General features: G+C 42.8%; 1 protein-coding gene across 1 annotated transcript; it reads left to right on the plus strand.

Moving 5' to 3' along the window:
• Nucleotides 1-12,040: 12,040 nt before the first annotated feature.
• LOC120063128 (CCN family member 1-like) lies at nt 12,041-16,384 on the plus strand. Its single transcript, XM_039013306.1, has 5 exons — nt 12,041-13,034; nt 13,335-13,548; nt 13,764-14,117; nt 14,691-14,893; nt 15,070-16,384. Exons 1-5 carry the CDS (start codon nt 12,963-12,965, stop codon nt 15,370-15,372), a joined length of 1,146 nt encoding a protein of 381 aa, XP_038869234.1. The 5' UTR covers nt 12,041-12,962; the 3' UTR covers nt 15,373-16,384.
• The last annotated feature ends 2,790 nt before the right edge of the window (nt 16,385-19,174 follow it).

A 19,174-nucleotide genomic window follows, 5' to 3' on the forward strand; every position in this document is an offset into this window, starting at 1 on the left:
TGCAATTCAGTATTCTTCTATAAAACAAAGCAATTTAGATCAAAAGAGTCCATATTAACAAAGGAAATTGAAGGACTAACAGTACAGTTAGATAGCAATAAAAACTATACCATAGAGGCACAGAATAAGTTAGAGGAAAAAGAAATGGAGGAACTTACTCAAGAAAGATCCAGTGTAATATATTATAAAAATAAAGCGAACTGGATGGAATATGGGGAAAAATGCACCAAATTATTTTTCAATATTCAATATAGAAATGCTACCAAAAATGTTTTATTGAAACTTGTTACGAATGATGGAGTCACGCATGATTCACCAAATTATATTTTGAAAGAGGAAGTAAAGTACTTTAAGAATATGTTTTAGTTTGTCTCCTCCATCTTCACTGACTGAAACTAATTGTATGGATTTTTCCCCTAATAATAATGTAAAATTAACATCTGTACAGAAAGACTCATGTGAAGGCCAAATTTCAGAGGAGGAATTTCTTGATGCAATTAAAGCCTTTAAGGCTGGGAAATCTCCAGGGCTGGATGGGATACCAGTGGAAGTATACGAAACATTTTTTGATATACTCAGAGGACCGTTATTAGCATATTTTAACCACTCCTATATAAATGGTAGATTATCAGACACGCAACAACAGGGTCTGATATCATCATTATTATTGAAACAGGACCCAAGTGGTATATATAAAGATCCAGTCCATTAAAAAAGTTGGAGACCTCTTACAATTCAGTATTGTGATGCAAAAATCCTAGCAAAATGCTTGGCGCATAGAATTAAAAAAGTATTGTCAGATATTATTCATCCTAATCAGACAGGTTTTTTACATGGATGATACATTGGAGATAATATAAGAGAAGTACTGGAAACAATAGAATACTATGAAATATTGGGGACACCAGGCCTGGTTTTCATAGCTGATTTTGAAAAGACTTTTGATAAAGTACGACTGGAGTTTATATATAAATGCCTAGAATATTTCAATTTTGGGGAATCTCTTTTAAAATGGGTTAAAGTTATGTATAGTAACCCTAGGTGTAAAATAGTAAATAATGGCTACATCTCAGAAAGCTTTAAACTATCTAGAGGAGTAAAACAAGGTTGTCCACTATCGGCATATCTATTTATTATTGCCATCGAAATGTTAGTTGTTAAGATTAGATCAAACAATAATATTAAGGGATTAGAAATCCGCGGCTTAAAAACTAAGTTGTCATTGTACCCTGATGATTCATGTTTTCTTTTAAAACCACAATTAGAGTCTATCCACGGCCTCATAGAGGATCTAGATACTTTTGCTATCCTCTCTGGATTAAAACCAAATTATGATATTAGGTATTGGATCACAAAAAAAATGAAAAATTACATTACCGTGTAGTTGACCAATTAAATGGTCTAACGGAGATGTGGACATACTTGGTATACAAATCCCAAAAGAAAGAAATTATCTCACTCCAATACATTTTTATAGAAAGTTAGCAAAAATAGATAAGATCTTGCTACCATAGAAAGGAAAATACCTGTCTATTTGTGGAAAAATCACCCTGATTAACTCTTTAGTCATATCACAGTTTACCTATTTGCTTATGGTTTTGCCTACACCCAGTGACCTGCTTTTTAAATTATGTGAACAAAAAAAGATTCATTTTTATTTGGAATGGCAAGCCAGACAAAATTTAAAGGGCCTATTTATATAACGAATATGAATTCGGAGGACAGATATTATTAAAGCATTAGACCTCTCACTAAAGGCATCAGTCATACAAAAGTTATACTTAAATCCAAACTGGTTTTCTAGTAAATTGGTAGGAATGGCTCATCCTATGTTCAAGAATTGCCTTTTTCCCTTTACTCAGATTACACCTGCTCACTTTCGGTTGTTTGAAAAGGAAATAATCTCCAAAATATTGTTATTTTTTTAAACAAGCCTTAGAAAGTTGGTTGCAATTTCAGTTTAATCCACCTGAAAAGAGAGAACAAATAATACAACAAATATGGTTAAACTCAAATATACTAATTGATTTTTTTTTTTTTACGTATTTTTCGAAGAAAAAAGAAAAAAAAAAGTATAATTTTAGTGAATATCATAAATAGGACTGGTGGAGTTATGTCACACATGCAGCTAACACAGACATATGGAAATGTTTGCTCTACCCAAAATTACAACCAACTAATTGCAGCATTACAGCAAAAATGGAAGAGGCAAGTAGAAGGGGGAAAAAGTAAGGAACTTGTATGTCGGCCCTGTATTAAAGAACATAAATGGTTAAAGTGTGATAAATAAAAACATATACCAATTTAATTTAAGGACCAACAAACTGACAGCTGTGCCATATAAATTGCAAAATGGTTGGGAAGAGATTTTCGATGTACCCATTCCATGGCACATGGTTTATGAATTGATACACAAAACCGCCGGATTCAAAACTTAAAACTTAAATTACTATACAAAATTCTTGCAACCAATAGAATGTTATATACAGTATATGGGGGATACAATCTTCCCAGCTCTGCAGATTTTGTCATTAGATAATTTATTTTGGTATTGTCCATATGTAGCTCGTTTTTGGTCACAGGTCCAGGAATGGCTGAAGAAGTGCAAAATCTGCCTAGAACTAACGCTGCAGATAGCAATACTGGGTGATTTGAAAAGCCATAGTCAATCAATCAATAATATTATAATTATTTTAGCAAAAATGTTTATTTTTAATTTACAATCTGTAGAAGCTATGAGAATAGAAAGGTTCAGTACTTTTGTCAAGCATCACAGCACAGTTGAAAAATATATGGCAAATAGAAATCCAAAATGGATGGTGTTGGAAGATAGATGGGAAGGGTTGAGTGGAACTGAAGGATGGGACTAATAACAAGATAACCAATGTAAAACATACAGGGTCTGAAAAATGTATGTAGGTTCAGAACTTTTGTGAAATAGCACAGTTACAAATAGAAATCAAACTGGATGGACATCATAAATAGAGGAAGGAATAAAAGCAAACAAAATATAACTATTGTAAAATAGATTGTCTGTAAAATGTGTATAAGATGTATAAACTGATGGTAGAAGCCTAAGTGCTATTGTTTATTAGTTTACTCCAATTGGGGGTAGGGTTTGAGGGGAATAATAAAGGTATATTCTAAAAAAAAGTATGTATGTCTACATAGGTATGTGTATATGTATGCATTTGTGTATATATATGGATATATATATTTACCCCAAAAATATATGGAGGATTGGAAATGATGCAGACAATTACATTGGTGGAAGCAACAATCTTTCCGCAATATTAAGCTGATCCACCCCTTTAAAAAACGAAAAAATAAATATGTGTATGCGACTAATAATATTTGATTTGGAGTCCTCCTTCGTGGTTATGAGAGGGCACCAGGTCATTGAGGAAGCTGTAGTCATTCAGGAAAGTCACAATTTGGTTCCGTTTTGATCAATAGTGGGCCATTGCCAACCTCGAAATATTTCAATTTGAAACATATTTTAAAAATATATATATATTATGATAAAATAATCTACAAAAAAGAAAAATGTGGTTCCACATGTTTTGTGAGCTCTGTCAGTCTGTGCAGCGGCCCACATACAGTGCATTTGGAAAGTATCCAGGCCCCTTGACTTTTTCCACATTTTGTTACCTTCCAGCCTTATTCTAAAATTGATTCAATGTTTTTTTTCCCTCATCAGTCTACACACAATACCCCATAATAACAAAGAAAAAATAGTAAAAAAAATGTTTGTGTCTATATATAACATTTACATAAGTATTCAGAATCTTTACTCAGTACTTTGTTTGGCAGCGATTACAGCCTAGGGTGTTCTTGGGTATGATGCTACAAGCTTAGCACACCTGTATTTGGGGAGATTCTCCTCTGCAGATCCTCTCAAGCTCTGTCAGGTTAGATGGGGAGCGTTGCTGCACAGCTATTTTCAGGTCTCTCCAGAGATGCTCGATCGGGTTCAAGTCTGGGCTCTGGCTGGGCCACTCAAGGACATTCAGAGACTTGTCCCAAAGCCACTTCTGCGTTGTCTTGGCAGTGTGCTTAGGGTCGTTGTTCTGTTGGAAGGTGAACCTTTGACCCAGTCTGAGGTCCTGAGCGCTCTGGAGCAGGTTTTCATCAAGGAACGCTTTGTACTTTGCTCTGTTCATCTTTCCCTCGATCCTGATTAGTCTCCCAGTCCCTGCTGCTGAAAAACATCCCCACAGCATGATGCTGCCACCACCATGCTTCACTGTAGGGATGGTTCCAGGTTTCCTCCAGACGTGATGCTTGGCATTCAGGCCAAATAGTTAAATTTTGGTTTCATCAAACCAGAGAATCTTGTTTCTCATGGTCTTGAGGGTCCTTTAGGTGCCTTTTGGCAAACTCCAAGTGGGCTGTCATGTGCCTTTTACTGAAGAGTGGCTTCCATCTGGCCACTCTACCATAAAGGCCTGATTGGTAGACTGCTACCAAGATGGTTGTCCTTCTGGAAGGTTCTCCCATCTCCACAGAGGAACTCTGGAGCTCTGTCAGAGTGACCATTGGGTTCTTGGTCACCTCCCTGACCAAGGCCCTTTTCCCCCGATTGCTCAGTTTGGCTGGGCGGCCAGCTCTAGGAAGAGTCTTGGTGGTTCCAAACTTTTTCCATTTAAGAATGATGGAGGCCACTGTGTTTTTCGGGACTTGCAAAGGGTCTGAATACTTAGGTAAATAAGGTATTTCTGTTTTTTTTTAAAATGGTTTCGCTTTGTCATTATGGGGTATTGTGTGTAGATTTATAATTTAATCCATTTTAGAATAAGGCTGTAACGTAACAAAATGTGGAAACAGTCAAGGGATCTGAATACTTTCCAAAGGCGCTGTACATTGGCAATGACAACTGAAAGAAGTGGGCCTGGGGTTGGAATACATCACAAGGCTAGGGCTATTGTTCAGTCAGTTTGTTTATGGAATAGTTGATGGTGCCCCCTAGACTCAAACTCTCCAGCTGTGCTCATTTCCGCTCCTTGTCCTTGGTTTAATTATGACAGCAGCAGCAGTCAGTCAGTGGTTGGTAATGTAGGAGAGGGTGTTAAGGCCAGTGTTGGGTGCAGGAGGTTAGGCTAGCTCTCCTACCGCTAGTGGAGCAGACGCCCAGGAGATGTTTCCTGCTGCTCTGCCCGGTGCTCCTATGAAGCCCTCACATTAACAGTACTTATTAAGTTCAGACTCTTACTATAACAAAGCTGAGTTCAGGAAAGAACTGACTGAACCGAACCTGTCTGATGCCAGCTTTTACTTACTTCTCTGTGTATAAGTAAAGGTTTTTAAAGCAAATACTACTACATGAAGTTACAGCATGTTTTCAACAGGTTTCTCTCTTACTGCCTTACACCAGAGCATCTCCTATCACCCTATCAGGGAAAGGCCTCTTTCTGTTGCTTATACACTGTTGTTTAGATTAGATTAGTTTGTTTTTAATGAAACTGGTATTTTTTCATAACGTAAAGTTCCTGTATGATTTTATTCATGAGACCTCACCAGGGTATAAAGAAGCCTTAGATTAGGAATGAAGTTGAATGTCAGAGCAAACAAACTGGCCTCATTTTAGGTGGCATAACACTGCATAATGTGTTAGTGGGTATTAGTGCCTGCTGCAAGTTTCTGAATAAACAAATGATCTAGCTACTAAGGAAATTAATGCTTAATGCTATGAACTGTGGTAGTTGTGTGAATATCCAGTAGGTCTGACTCCCTTACCTGGACATACTTGGCTGTTTCATCATAAGCTCTAGATTTCTTGTAGATCAAGTGTATGGTGGGCTACACTTTATTGGCTTGAATTTAGCCTAGTGGCCCAGTCAGTCACATTAGGTTTTATGTGTTTGTGTCACCATCCCTGTTGGATAATCCTGAAACTTTCTGCGATAACATTTTCCCCTCTGAATCACAGGCACTACTGTATAATGGTGCCACACAGCCCTCCCCCCTCACACCTCCCCACTAACAGGATACACTAAAGTCTCTTTGCAATGCAAGTTTGTATATTTTTTTGTGTACTTAGTTTAATACACCGTTCATTTTAGTGGTAGAATGGCGCTGCAATGGATAGCTGCAGTTTTACGGGCTTCTGTCCAATTTTGATCACTAACCTCGATTTGGAAGATTTCTACTTCAACGAGTCGGCGGTGGAGGACATACTGCTCACCCCAGGCCAAGCCCTAATCCCTGAGACTCGGAAAAGGAAGAGACGACGTAAGAGAGGCTGATGTGCGGGCACCCTGATGAAACTACTTTGGCGAATAAATAATCCGCCACTACCCTTCGTTCTATTGGTGAATGTACAGTCATTGGAGAACAAATTGGACGAGCTCTGTTCGAGACTATCCTATCAACAGGACCTGAAGAACTGTAATATCCTGTGTTTCTCTGAGTCGTGGGTTGGACATGGACAATATACATCAAGCTGGTTTTTCTATGCATTGGCAGGGTTGAACGGCAGCCTCGGGTAAGCTCAAGGGGGAGGTGTATGTGTCTTTGTTCACAACTGCTATGCAATCTCTAATATTAAGGAAGTCTCGAGGTTCTTCTCGCCTGAGATAGAATACCTCCTGATAAGCTGTAGACCCCTCAAATTCAACTATGGACCTCAAAGCCAGTTCCAATATATTTTTTAATTGTTCCCCTCTAATCAAGGACTGAATTAGACCTGGAACACCAGGTGTGTGCAGTTCATTATTAGGTTGGACAGAAAACCAGCAGGCTCCGGACCTCGTATGGTAAGAGTTGAATACCCGTGCTGTAGACTATACTATTTACCGAGAGAGTTTTCATCTATATTTTTCGTAGCTGTCTATTTAACACCACAAACCGATGCTGGCAGTAAGGCCTCACTCAACAAGCTGTATAGGGCCATAAGCAAACAAGAAAATGCTTATCCAGAGGTGGCGCTCCTAGTGGCCGGTGATTTTAATTCAGTGAAACTGAAATCTGTTTTTCCTAATACCAGCATGTCACCTGTGCAACTAGAGGAGACAAAACTCTAAGTCACTTTTACGCCACACACAGAATCGCATACAAAGTTCAACTTCGCCCTCCATTTGGCCAATCTGACCATAACTTTATCCTCCTGATTTCTGCTTACAAACGGAAATCAGGAGTGACACGCTCAATACGGAAGTGGTCCGATGAAGCAGATGATAAGCTACAGGACTGTTTCCTTCCCTAGCACAGACTGGAATGTGTTCCGGGATTTATCTGATGGCATTGAAGAGTTTACCACATCAGTCACCTTCTTCATTAATAAGTGCATTGACAACGTCATCCCCACAGTGACCGTACGGGCATATCCCAACCAGAAGCCAAAGATTACAGGCAACATCCACACTGAGCTAAAGGCTAGAGCTGCCGCTTTCAAGGAGCGGGACACTAATCTGGACCCTTACATCAAACAGGCAAAGCGTCAATACAGGACTAAGATCGAATCCTACTATGTCGGCTCTGATGCTCATCGGATGTGGCAGGGCTCGCAAACTATTGCGGATTACAAAGAGAAACCCAGCCACGAGCTGTCCAGTGAACCAAACCTACCAGACGAGCTAAATACCTTCCATGCTCATTTCGAAGCAAGCCACACTGAACCATGCATGAGAGCACCAGCTGTTCCGGACGACTGTGTGATCACACTCTCTGTAGCTGATGTAAGACCTTTAAACAGGTTAACATTCACAAGGTCGCCGGGACAGACAGATTACCAGGACACGTACTCAGAGCATGCACTGACATTTTCAACCTCTCCCTGACCCACTCCTACATGTTTCAATCAGACCACCATAGTCCCTGTGCCTAAGAACACTAAGGTAACCTGCCTAAATGACTATTGGCCCTTAGCACTCACATCTGTAGCCATGTAATGCTTTGAAAGGCTGGTCATAGCTCACATCAACACCATCATCCCAGATACCCTGGACCCACTCCAATTCGCATACCTCCCCAACAGATCCACAGATGATGCAATTTATATTGCACTCCACACTGCCCTCTCCCACCTGAACAAGTACAACACCTATGTGAGAACAATGTTCATTGACTACAGCTCACTGTTCCAGACCATAGTGCCCTCCAAGCTCATCACTAAGCAATGGACCCTGAGACTGAACACCTCCCTCTGCAACTGGATCCTGGACATCCTGACACGCCGCTCCCAGGTGGTGAGGGTAGGCAACAACACATCCGCCACGCTGACCCTCAACATGGGCTCCCCTCAGCAATGCGTGCTTTGTCCCCTCCTGTACTTCCTGTTCACCCATGACTGCGTGGCCACGCACAACTCTGACACCATCATTAAGTTTGCTGACGACATGACTGTGGTTGGTCTGATCACCGACGATGAGACAGACTATAGGGAGGAGGTCAGACACCTGGCATTGTGGTGCCAGGACAACAACCTCTCCCTCAACGTCAGCAAGACAAAGGAGTTGATTGTGGACTACAGGAAACAGAGGGCCGAGCACGCCCCCATTCACATCGACTGGGCTGTAGAGGAGCGGGTCGATAGCTTCCTGTTCCTCGCTGTCCACATCACTAAGGATCTATCATGGTCCCCACACACAAACACAGTCGTGAACAAACAGTCTTCCCCCTCAGAATATGTTGCATGGGCCCTCAGATCCTCAAAAGTTATACAGCTGCACCATTGAGAGCATCTTGACTGGCTGCATCACCACTTGATATGGCAACTGCTTGGCATCCGACCGCAAGGCGCTACAGAGGGTAGTGCGTACTTTACTTATGTAGATAAGGTATTTCTGTTTTAAAAAATTATACATTTGCAAAAATGTCTAAACAGTTTTTGCTTTGTCATTATGGGGTATTGTGTGTAGATTGCTGAGGAAATGCTTTAATTTAATCCATTTTGGAATAAGGCTGTAATGTAACAAAATGTGGAAAAAGTTGAGGGGTCTGAATACTTTCCGAAGGCACTTTATATAGCCAATTATCGTTTCTCATTGTGTTTTTATTATTACTTTTACTATTCTGTGTTATTACTTTTCTATTATTTCTCTATCTGCATTTTTGGCGAGGGCTCATAAGTCAGCATTTCACTGTTAGTCTACACTTGTTGTTTACTAAGCATGTGATGAATAACATTTTATTTTATTTGACTTAATAGGCAGTGTGCAGCTTAAGAAACCTCAGTAGCTATGGTTGCTGTGGCCCATCATCTGTTTGTCTGATTTAATTTGAGCTTTGAATTCTGAGAAGTATTTTGTGAATGTTCGTAATCTAGTCGCCACAGTTGATTAGGTAGGCTACAGTAAAAGAGAGGATTCATTTGGAAATGGACTGTATAGGTGGTCTGGATTCAGACATTATTACAGTAAATGGATTATAATCAATCCCTTGTCACAGTCTAGTAGTCTTGTCCTGGGATTGTATTTCATTTTCTATGCATTGCGTTTGTAAGGTCCCTGGCTGTCATGCAAGTACTCCACAACTCATAACCTTGTAGGTGGGTGTGCTTCACAATATCAGGTGACTCAGCAGTAGTTTTGGCTTACAGCATGGGCTGACTGATTACACTGGGCATGCATACCTCTCTTCTCTTAGAGAAGGGGGGGGGGGTGTCTCTCTCTCTGTATCTGACTGTAGCATACCTGCTCATGTCAGTCAGCCACACAATGGACAGGTTAGTGCTGTGGAGAGCTCTGCCCATGGGGTCTCTGGCTGCTTTCATCACTCCTATTAGGCTGGGTGAAGGAATGCACAGACTACAGGTTCCCTCTGCGCTCCTGCTTGGGCAGCCGCCAGGTTAAATGAGGCCCATTTGTGTCTTAATGGGTGCAGGACAGCCACACCTGCATTAGGCTAGCACGGGTCTACTTATCAGGCTCTTCTCTTGGGCCTCATGGAGGAGCGTGCATTTACATTTGAGTCATTTAGCAGACGCTCTTATCCAGAGTGACTTACAGGAGCAATTAGGGTTAAGTGCCTTGCTCAAGGGCACATTGACAGATTTTTCACCCAGTAGGCTGGGAATTTGAACCAGTGACCTTTCGGTTACTGGCCCAATGCTCTTAACCACTAGGCTACCTGTCATCCTACTGGAGGGAAGATGCACAGATGTCTACTGCCAGTCATGAGGTCCCATACGCCACAAGGCCGGGGCCCATGACATCATCCTTTTCACAGCTGTCTTGTTCAACTGCCTTAAAGGAATGTGCGAAGTGCAACATATTTATTTGTTGTGTAATTAGTATTCTCTCTCCTAGATGTACATTTATGGACATTTGACAAACAAGCAGGCACTTTTGGAAGGGACGCTTTTAAGGGTTACTTATGATTGAGTGTGTGAGTGTACCAGCCAAGGTTTTTAGGACACTAGTATGAGGAATCCAGTGGCCTGAACTATAGAGGTTGTATCATGGGCTGGGTTAGGGTGCACCACTGACACACAGCTGATTCCACACATGTATATGTTTACCCAAATACATGTGAGGCTGCTCCCACTGTCATATACTGTTACTCAGAATGCAAATCACGTATTTGTCAGATGTTTATTTTTTAAATGGACTTTTAGTGAAGGAAATAGCTACAGTAAACCAGTCTGATGGAGTTGACTTCAATAAAATTGTCTGTTTGCTATTATATGATATGGAACACACACACACACATCCAGTTACACTGCTTTACGTGTTCAGGGCAGATCTGTTTCGATTAGAACATTAGAACAACTCTTCCTGAGAGTTGTGCAGATAGACTTCCTGTTTACCCACTTCTTCACCAGTGATACAGAGTTTTCCATCAACACTGGCCTTTCTTGGCACTATGCAGGGTACATACTGGCATCAGAGTTGCCAACAATATCAATATGTCCACAGACCATTATCTTCAGGCTGTGAGTAGACCAGACCTAAAGCCGCTGTAAAAGCCTCCAAAGGAGAGAAGCTGCTAACTGCAGCCATACAATAGGGATGGTGCATATCAGGGTGCAGTGAATCTTCAGATCGTAGGTGGTTTGTATGATAACTGAGGTGTAGGTTGAGACTAGGCTGAGTAGATAGCAAAGGGACTGTGGTGATAAATCGTCACGGCTCCTGACCCCCCCCCCCCCCCCCCCCGTTTTGGGAAATGTTTGTCTGGCTGACAAACAATCGCTGGCTGAGGGCCAGGGGGGGACGCTGCCAAACAGGCCCCCCTCCCCCTTTCGTCAGTGTCCCATGCACCATGGCCAGCACACACATCCTGTCTTTGTGGGTCAGGAATGCCAGGAATCCAGACTTCTGCCCTAATCCTCCCACCCCTCCTTCCCCTACAAGGTGTTCTCTCTCAAACATTCCCAGAATCCTGGTGGTTTCAGCCCAGTGGCCTGGGTGTCTGGGTGTGGCTCACGTCTCTCTCTCTCTCCACAGTGCTCATCCATCCCCACATCAGTGGCAGGTAGGTAGCAACACCTGCTCTCCGTGGTTTCCCCTGCTCCCACTGATCTTAACACACACAGATTCCTGCTGCCTCAACTCACAACATAGCCATGGCGGTTTTTATCTTTGGTTTTTCATTTTGGTTCATTCCTCGCAATTGTTGGATTTCTGAAGTGGTTTTGGTATTCAAAGAAATACACGTTATTCTAAACCGTTATTATTTATATCCTATTTGATGCTTTTTAGGATTTGCCTTCGTAGATGAAGCTGTGTTGTCGTTGTGGTTTTGTGAGGGTGAACTGGGTTAAGTGAGGACAGGTCTGACAAATAGAGCAAGGATCCACAGAAATGGTTCCTATTTATGTTCTTTGCCTTCTCCTGTGGTGTGAGAGACTATATTCCCACTCACTCCTTTCTCCCGCTTTGCAGGTTTTCAGTTGCATCATCAAATGTGCTAAATTATGTTTCCTGTGTTTCATAACAGAGAGAGCCAAGGCCTAACGCAGGGCCTTCCTGCCCTCGAGCAAAACACTTTATATTACTCTGGGATGACAATGGCAATGTTTAGTTTTTCCTACCGAACATGGGAACCTGTAGAAGATACTTTTTTTGTCCTGGAATGTGGCCATTAGGAAAGAGAACACAGGATACGTGTCCTGGCCTGGGCAGTGTGTTTCAGTGGGGTTTCTGGGGCCAGCCCGGCCAGGTAATAGAATGTTTGAAGAGTTGTACGCACAGATTTTCTCAGCTATCTGCATAACCACTTCCCCTATTAAAGTGGATTCTACGCCAGAGCGGGATTCCCCACTCATTTTTCCCATGACACCTGCACTTGTTTTTCTGTTTCCAGTATCGGTCTTAGCTTAGGTGATCCTCATTGTCAAACACTGCTCATATGCAGGAATAGTCCCAAAAGTGCAAACCACACCCATCTGGCACTTCAGGCAGGCTTAATCAAATGCTCAACCTATTTGAAAGAAATCAAATACTATTTGAAGTTACTCCACACTTAGCTTTGCTTATTGTGAATTTACCAGCAATTAGCTATTCTTGTAGTTTATCAATAGCATTAGGGACATATAAGTAATACGATGTCAGTGCACTGAAGTGCCTATAGTACTGTGTTCATAATATAACCATGCTTTCTCATTATAGCAATGTAGCAAAGGTGCAATTTCTTTCTCTCCTACTCCACTCACTGAATCCCCCTCCATACACTTTCCCTTACTCCTTAAGAGGAGAGCTGATGTCACAGGGAGGGGGCGGTCTGCCTGTGTCTATAAGTACAGGCACCACAGAGGGAATCTCTATATGAAGGGAAGCTAACCCTAGCTGAGCTGTGCTGACACTGTAGGAGAGCAAACACCAAACTAATGTAGCTTTTAGTGCGCTCGCACAGAACTATGGATCGGTTCAGATGAATGAATAGGTAAGCTGACAGATCAACAGACTTCTCTCCTCTCTGGACTCGCGTGCAGGTTCTGGACAGTATATCGTCACAGCCACCAGGTTTCTATTCTCCATCTAACGACATCTGATTGTAATTTTGGGAAGTACGCTTTCAGGATGTTTTCTCTGGTTAGTTTGCGAAGGACTGTTTCTACCCTGTTCGTTCTCCTCTCCAGTGCTGCTGTCATGGTGAGTTTCATAGATGCATACTTACCTGCCTGCCCTCTTTTTTTCCCTTTATTTTCCATTCTCTCTCTCTACATTTTGCATTATTTTATTTACGATGTGTTTCTGCTTTCCCCAAAAGTTTTTTTTACAAAAACAATTGTTTAACTTTTTTGTTTTTTTGTTACAATGAAGAGAGACACTCAAGTATGAGACTATACTACAGTACTACTAGTCTTAGTAAAGACGAGGCTGCACCTCTACCCTACTGTTGCTGTACGGACCCCAACACATCTGTAACACTGACACTGCTCTCTCTCTCAGGTGGAGAGTGACTGTCCTGCCCAGTGCTCATGTGGCCCATCACCCCCATTGTGCCCAGTGGGCGTTAGCTGGGTGACAGACGCCTGTGGTTGCTGTAAGGTGTGTGCCAGGCAGTTCAACCAGGACTGCAGCCCCAGCCAGCCCTGTGACCACATCAAGGGTCTGCACTGCCACCTGGGGGCTGGGGGAAACCCAGAGAGAGGCCTGTGCCGAGGTAAGGACCAGGAGCACCCCTAACATCAGCGGGAGAGAGGTGGTTGGGCCAGTATGGGAGGATGCAGAAGTATGGGTGTAGCAGCTGGGTATGGGGATTTCAGAATTATAGTAGAAATGTTATCATTCAAGTAGATAAATGCTCAGCATCATTGTAACACTGCCATAGTTGTATAAAGTCCACTGTGCTGATAATGTGTCTGTGTGTCTCCCTAGCGGAGGCCAAGGGCCGGTCCTGCGAATTCAGCGGGCGTGTTTACCAGCATGGCGAGGACTTCCAGCCCAGCTGCCAGCACCAGTGCAGCTGCATGGACGGGGTGGTGGGCTGCATGCCACTCTGCCCCCACCAGGTGTCCCTGCCCGACTGGCGCTGCTCCCGACCAAGGCTGGCACGGCCCTTGGGCCGCTGCTGTGCGGAGTGGGTCTGTGACGACAACAACCACATCAGTGAGGACCCAGAGGAACCTCCACAGGCAGCCCTGCCCAACCCACAAACCCTCCCAAACCACATCAACAATCAGCTCCAGGAACAGCCACACTATCAGGCCAGCACTGGAGTCACCTTTAGAGGTACAGTCAACAACCTATCCCAATGTCTCATTCTTCCACAGTCTCTATCCAGGCATAATCCTATCTTGGTCATAATCTGAACCTTGTATGTTTCTCATAATTGTAACCCTGTATGTTACTCTTAATTGTAACCCTGTATGTTTCTCATAATTGTAACCCTGTATGTTTCTCATAATTGTAACCCTGTATGTTTCTCATAATTGTAACCCTGTATGTTTCTCATAATTGTAACCCTGTATGTTTCTCTTAATTGTAACCCTGTATGTTTCTCATAATTGTAACCCTGTATGTTTCTCATAATTGTAACCCTGTATGTTTCTCTTAATTGTAACCCTGTATGTTTCTCATAATTGTAACCCTGTATGTTTCTCTTAATTGTAACCCTGTATGTTTCTCTTAATTGTAACCCTGTATGTTTCTCTTAATTGTAACCCTGTATGTTTCTCTTAATTGTAACCATGTATGTTTCTCTTAATTGTAACCATGTATGTTTCTCTTAATTGTAACCCTGTATGTTTCCCATAGTCTTTACCTTGTATGTTTCTCATGATTCCCTGTCCCCTCCTTTCACAGAGGTGGTGCCCCTCCCCAGGTCCCAGGTGTCGCTAAGCGCCAGATGCTTCCCGCAGACCACTGATTGGACGGAATGTTCCACTACCTGTGGGATGGGCATCTCCAGTCGGGTGACCAATAACAACGCAGACTGCCGGCTTGTCAGAGAGACACGACTGTGTCAAGTCCGCCAATGTGACCTGCGACTTACCCCAGCAATCAAGGTAAAATGAGGCTCCTCTCAATGTCTGATATGTTTGTGGGAAATTATGAAGCATACAAGTAGAGCACATAGAACATGTTAATATTTCATTTTTGATGATGAGAACCTTTTCAATATGACTATTTATTATGGTTTATGTAGCTCAGTTGTCTAACTGTGTGTTTGTTAACTGTCCAGAGGGGAAAGAAGTGCCAGCGTTCAGTGCGCCCTCAGGAGCCAATCAGCATCAACTTTGCTGGCTGCTACACAGCACGGCACTATCGACCTCGCAGCTGCGGCTCCTGTGCGGACAGACGATGCTGCACCCCTTCACTGACCCGCACCGTCCGCCTGCGCTTCCACTGTCCCGACGGAGAGGGCTTCACACGCAACGTCATGTGGATCCAGCGCTGCAGCTGCAAGAAGAGCTGCACCAATCACGGCTCTCCCTCAAGGCCCTCTGTCAGCCTACACAATGACATCCACACCTTCAGGCACTGAGTCAGGATTAGGAGGATGCCCAACCCTAGCCTCGACACACTGGATAGGGCTAGGGCATGCTAGTCTCTCCCCATCTTCCATACGCCCTCTGCCCACAGATAGCCCTGCCTTTCAGCCCCTTCCTGGACACCAGTGTGGCTGGCAGCCTCTCCCCGCCTGCACCAGCGCCAGACTATGGGAGAGAGAGCTAGGTGGCCGCTCCCCCCAACCATGCAGAACCATTGCTTGCACTTTAAGCTTCCTGACACGTTGCCCCCAGTTATCCAACATGAGAGATGCGTAGCTATTTGGTGCAACTCTCTGCGGCTAGGTCCAGTCCCCCTTCCCTGCTGATGACCCAGCCACGGAACTGTTCCGGTGGAGGAAGGGACAGCACTGAGCACAACAGACTAGATGGCCTGATGTCACTTTCTTGATGTCATGTTGGACTTGTGGGTGAAATATGTAAATGAATCCTCTGCTTTTCACCCTTTTATTATTAATTATTTTTATTTGTTAACATTGTCAAGTCCCTCTATAACCACAGTGGGGGGAAAAGAAAGGAACTTGTATGCATGTATATGAGGGACATATTACTTTTTGTCATAATGTGTAAAGATGTGATGAGCGATGACCATAGGTAATCCCATACATTAATGTATGATGAAGTGTTTTGTCTGATACATTGATGGTCGAATGAGGACAGGACGTCATCAATGATTGTACCTGTATGTTACATGTTGTAAAGTGAAGTGTTTGTGTGTGTGTGAGAGAATGAAAGGGTGAGAAAACAGAGTGTTTACATGTGTGTGTGTTTGTCATATTACAGAGTATAGTGTACAGACTTCACTCTTTGTTGAGTGGCAATTTATACAGATCACCTCATTTTCCGGGGTGTGTTTTTATTGCCTCATAGTATGGATACTTTCTTATACTGGAGGGAAGATTTTATTATATATATATTTAAGATTTATATATTGTTTGAATTCTTATCAATAATTCTCTGATACATCAAATAAAACCTTCAACACGTGCTCTGTCTTGTGCTTCTCTGAGAGGTGTGTCAGGTGGATGGTGATTTAGATGACAGCATAGGGTGGTTGGTCTGGAATGCTGCTGTAAGGAGGGCAAACAAGAGTCTCTCCTGAGTTTGGACAGACTCACAGAAGGGGGTACAGTGCATTCAGAACGTATTCAGACCCAGAATTTTGTTACGTTACACCCTTATTCTAAAATTGATTACATTCGTTTTTTTCCCTCATCAATATACACACAATACCCCATAATGACAATTAAAACACTTTACTCAGTACTTTGTTGAGGCGCCTTTGTCAGCGATTACAGCTTTGAGTCTTCTTGGGTATGACACTACAAGCTTGGTACACCTGTATTTGGGGAGTTTCTCCCATTCTTCTCTGCAGATCCTCTCAAGCTCTGTGAGGTTGGATGGGGAGCGTCGCTTCACAGCTATTTTCAGGTCTATAAAGATGTTCGATCGGGTTCAAGTCCGGGCTCTGGCTTGGCAACTCAAGGACATTGAGACTTGTCCCAAAGACACTCCTGCGTTGTCTTGACTGTGCTTAGGGTCGTTGTCCTGTTGGAAGGTGAACCTTCTCCCCAGTCTGAGGTCCTGAGCGCTCTGGAGCAGGTTTTCATCAAAGATCTCTCTGTACTTTTCTCCTTTCATCTTTCCCTCAATCCTTCTCCTGTGATTGCTCAGTTTAGGAAGAGTTTTGCTGGTTCCAAACTTCTTCTATTTACTGTGTTCTTGGGGACCTTCAATGCTGCAGACATTTTTGGTACCCTTCCCTAGATCTGTGCCTCGACACAATTCTGTCTCTGGACAATTCCTTCAACCTCATGGCTTGGTTTTTGCTCTGACATGCACTGTCAACTGTGGGACCTTTATATAGACAGGTGTGTGCCTTTCCAAATCATGTCCAATCAATTGAATTTACCACAGGTGGACTCCAATCAAGTTATAGAAACATCTCAAGGATGAGCAATGGAAACAGGATCCACCTGAGCTCAATTATGAGTCTCATAGCAAAGGGTCTGAATACTTATGTTAATAAGGTATTTATGTTTTTGCAAACATTTCTAAAAAACAGTTTTTTGTCATTATGGGGTATTGTGTGTAGATTGATAAACATATTGGAAGGGGTCTGAATACTTTCTGAATGCACTGTAAGTCTGGCACTTAACTTGATGAAGTACCTTAGGGCTAGGAGTACATAACTCCAAAGAGGGGTGCAGTGCTGAAAGCCAGCCTGTTGTTTTGGCGTTAGGGTCTCCAGTGAGGCCGCGGCCAGTGCTCTAGCCAGGTTTATGTTCCCTCATATCCTTCAACATAATGTACAGGCTGGTCTCTGGATCACAAACATCACAGCAGCCTCCCAAATTCCACACCCTGTCCTCCTCCCCATCTCATATGTCTCCCCCTGTCCATCTATCCCACCCTGACCTCCTCCCCGGTCTATCCCACCTCTCTTTACAGACCTGTCTGTCTGCTTAGTGTGCTAGTTGCCTAAATGGTGACTCTGAGGTTATCACAGCATGGGCCTACTGTTTAATGTATTTAGTACATCTCAATGTATCACCTATCCACATCCTCAATGTACTCAGCTTAGAAATGTAGGTTTGGACACATCAAGCATACACTACAGGGTTGGAGCAGGGCCGTCCCTAGCCACTAAAACAACCACTTGGGGCCCCGCAGTTGTTAGGGTGTCCCCGACCAAGTTTTTAGGAATTCAGTTGGGGTCTCAACTTACTGTTGAGAGTTAAAACAGTATAACATACAAGGTGTAGTTTCGAAATTTGGTTGTGCATCATACATTTTTTTTTGTTATGTCATTCACCGACAGTCACTCAATTAGCCCATGTCAGCTAAAAAATTTCAGATTGGTAAATGAGTCTAGCCAGCTATCTAAACGAATTACCAACTGGGCACACCGGGTACGTGCTCAGATGCCCTGACCTCCAGGGGGCCCCCATTGATTATCTTAGTCAAAATACAGAAATACAGCTGGTATGATGCTGCTTTTGCTTCATATGATGCAAAATGCATCATACCGACTGTATTTCTGTATATTGAAATTTATATATCTTGAAAGCTTGATTGCTGACATGCAAAACATTTTGGGACTATATGATAGTCCTAAAAAATACCAAAAAATAGATTTGGGTGGAATTTTCCTTTAACATGGCATAAGCCATGGCAAAATGTGTAGAATTTCAGGAAATTTGCTTCAAAACTGCACATATTTCTCCACCCTGTGGCAAAATGTGTAAAATTGCCCCCAAAAGGCTAGGGCAGGCCTTAGGTTAGAGATAAGGCTGGGAATAGGGTTACAATTTGTTTATTATAGGCCTATGCAACCTCCTTGCATTTTGTTCACTGGTCCAATGACAGACAAAAATCAACAGAGCACACATGGCATTCCATCATCACCATAGAGACGGCAGTACTATCTGCCATTGTCGTCACTAGAGGCATAACTCCTATTGGCTGTATCCCATCTGACTGTACCATGTTTCCCCGAAGACTATGGTCTGTAGTGTTTGTATAGTAGGGCTATTTGGTGTTGTAAATTTAGGGAAAGACTATCATCCTCAGACTTATTGTACACTAAAGCATGTGTCCCAGGACAACGTTTGACAAAACGGCTGTCAAAGAGGTGCTCTTGTATTTCAGTGAAAGCCATGGCAATATGAGGACTGGGGAGGAGGTTATAGGAGGTTGTGTGAAAGAACAACTTAGGGTCCAGTCCACATTAAACAAAAGCTTTGTGATGTACTGTAGTTGACATACACTGAAACA

This window comes from Salvelinus namaycush, chromosome 18 (assembly GCF_016432855.1).
Source record: "Salvelinus namaycush isolate Seneca chromosome 18, SaNama_1.0, whole genome shotgun sequence".
NCBI lineage: Eukaryota > Metazoa > Chordata > Actinopteri > Salmoniformes > Salmonidae > Salvelinus > Salvelinus namaycush.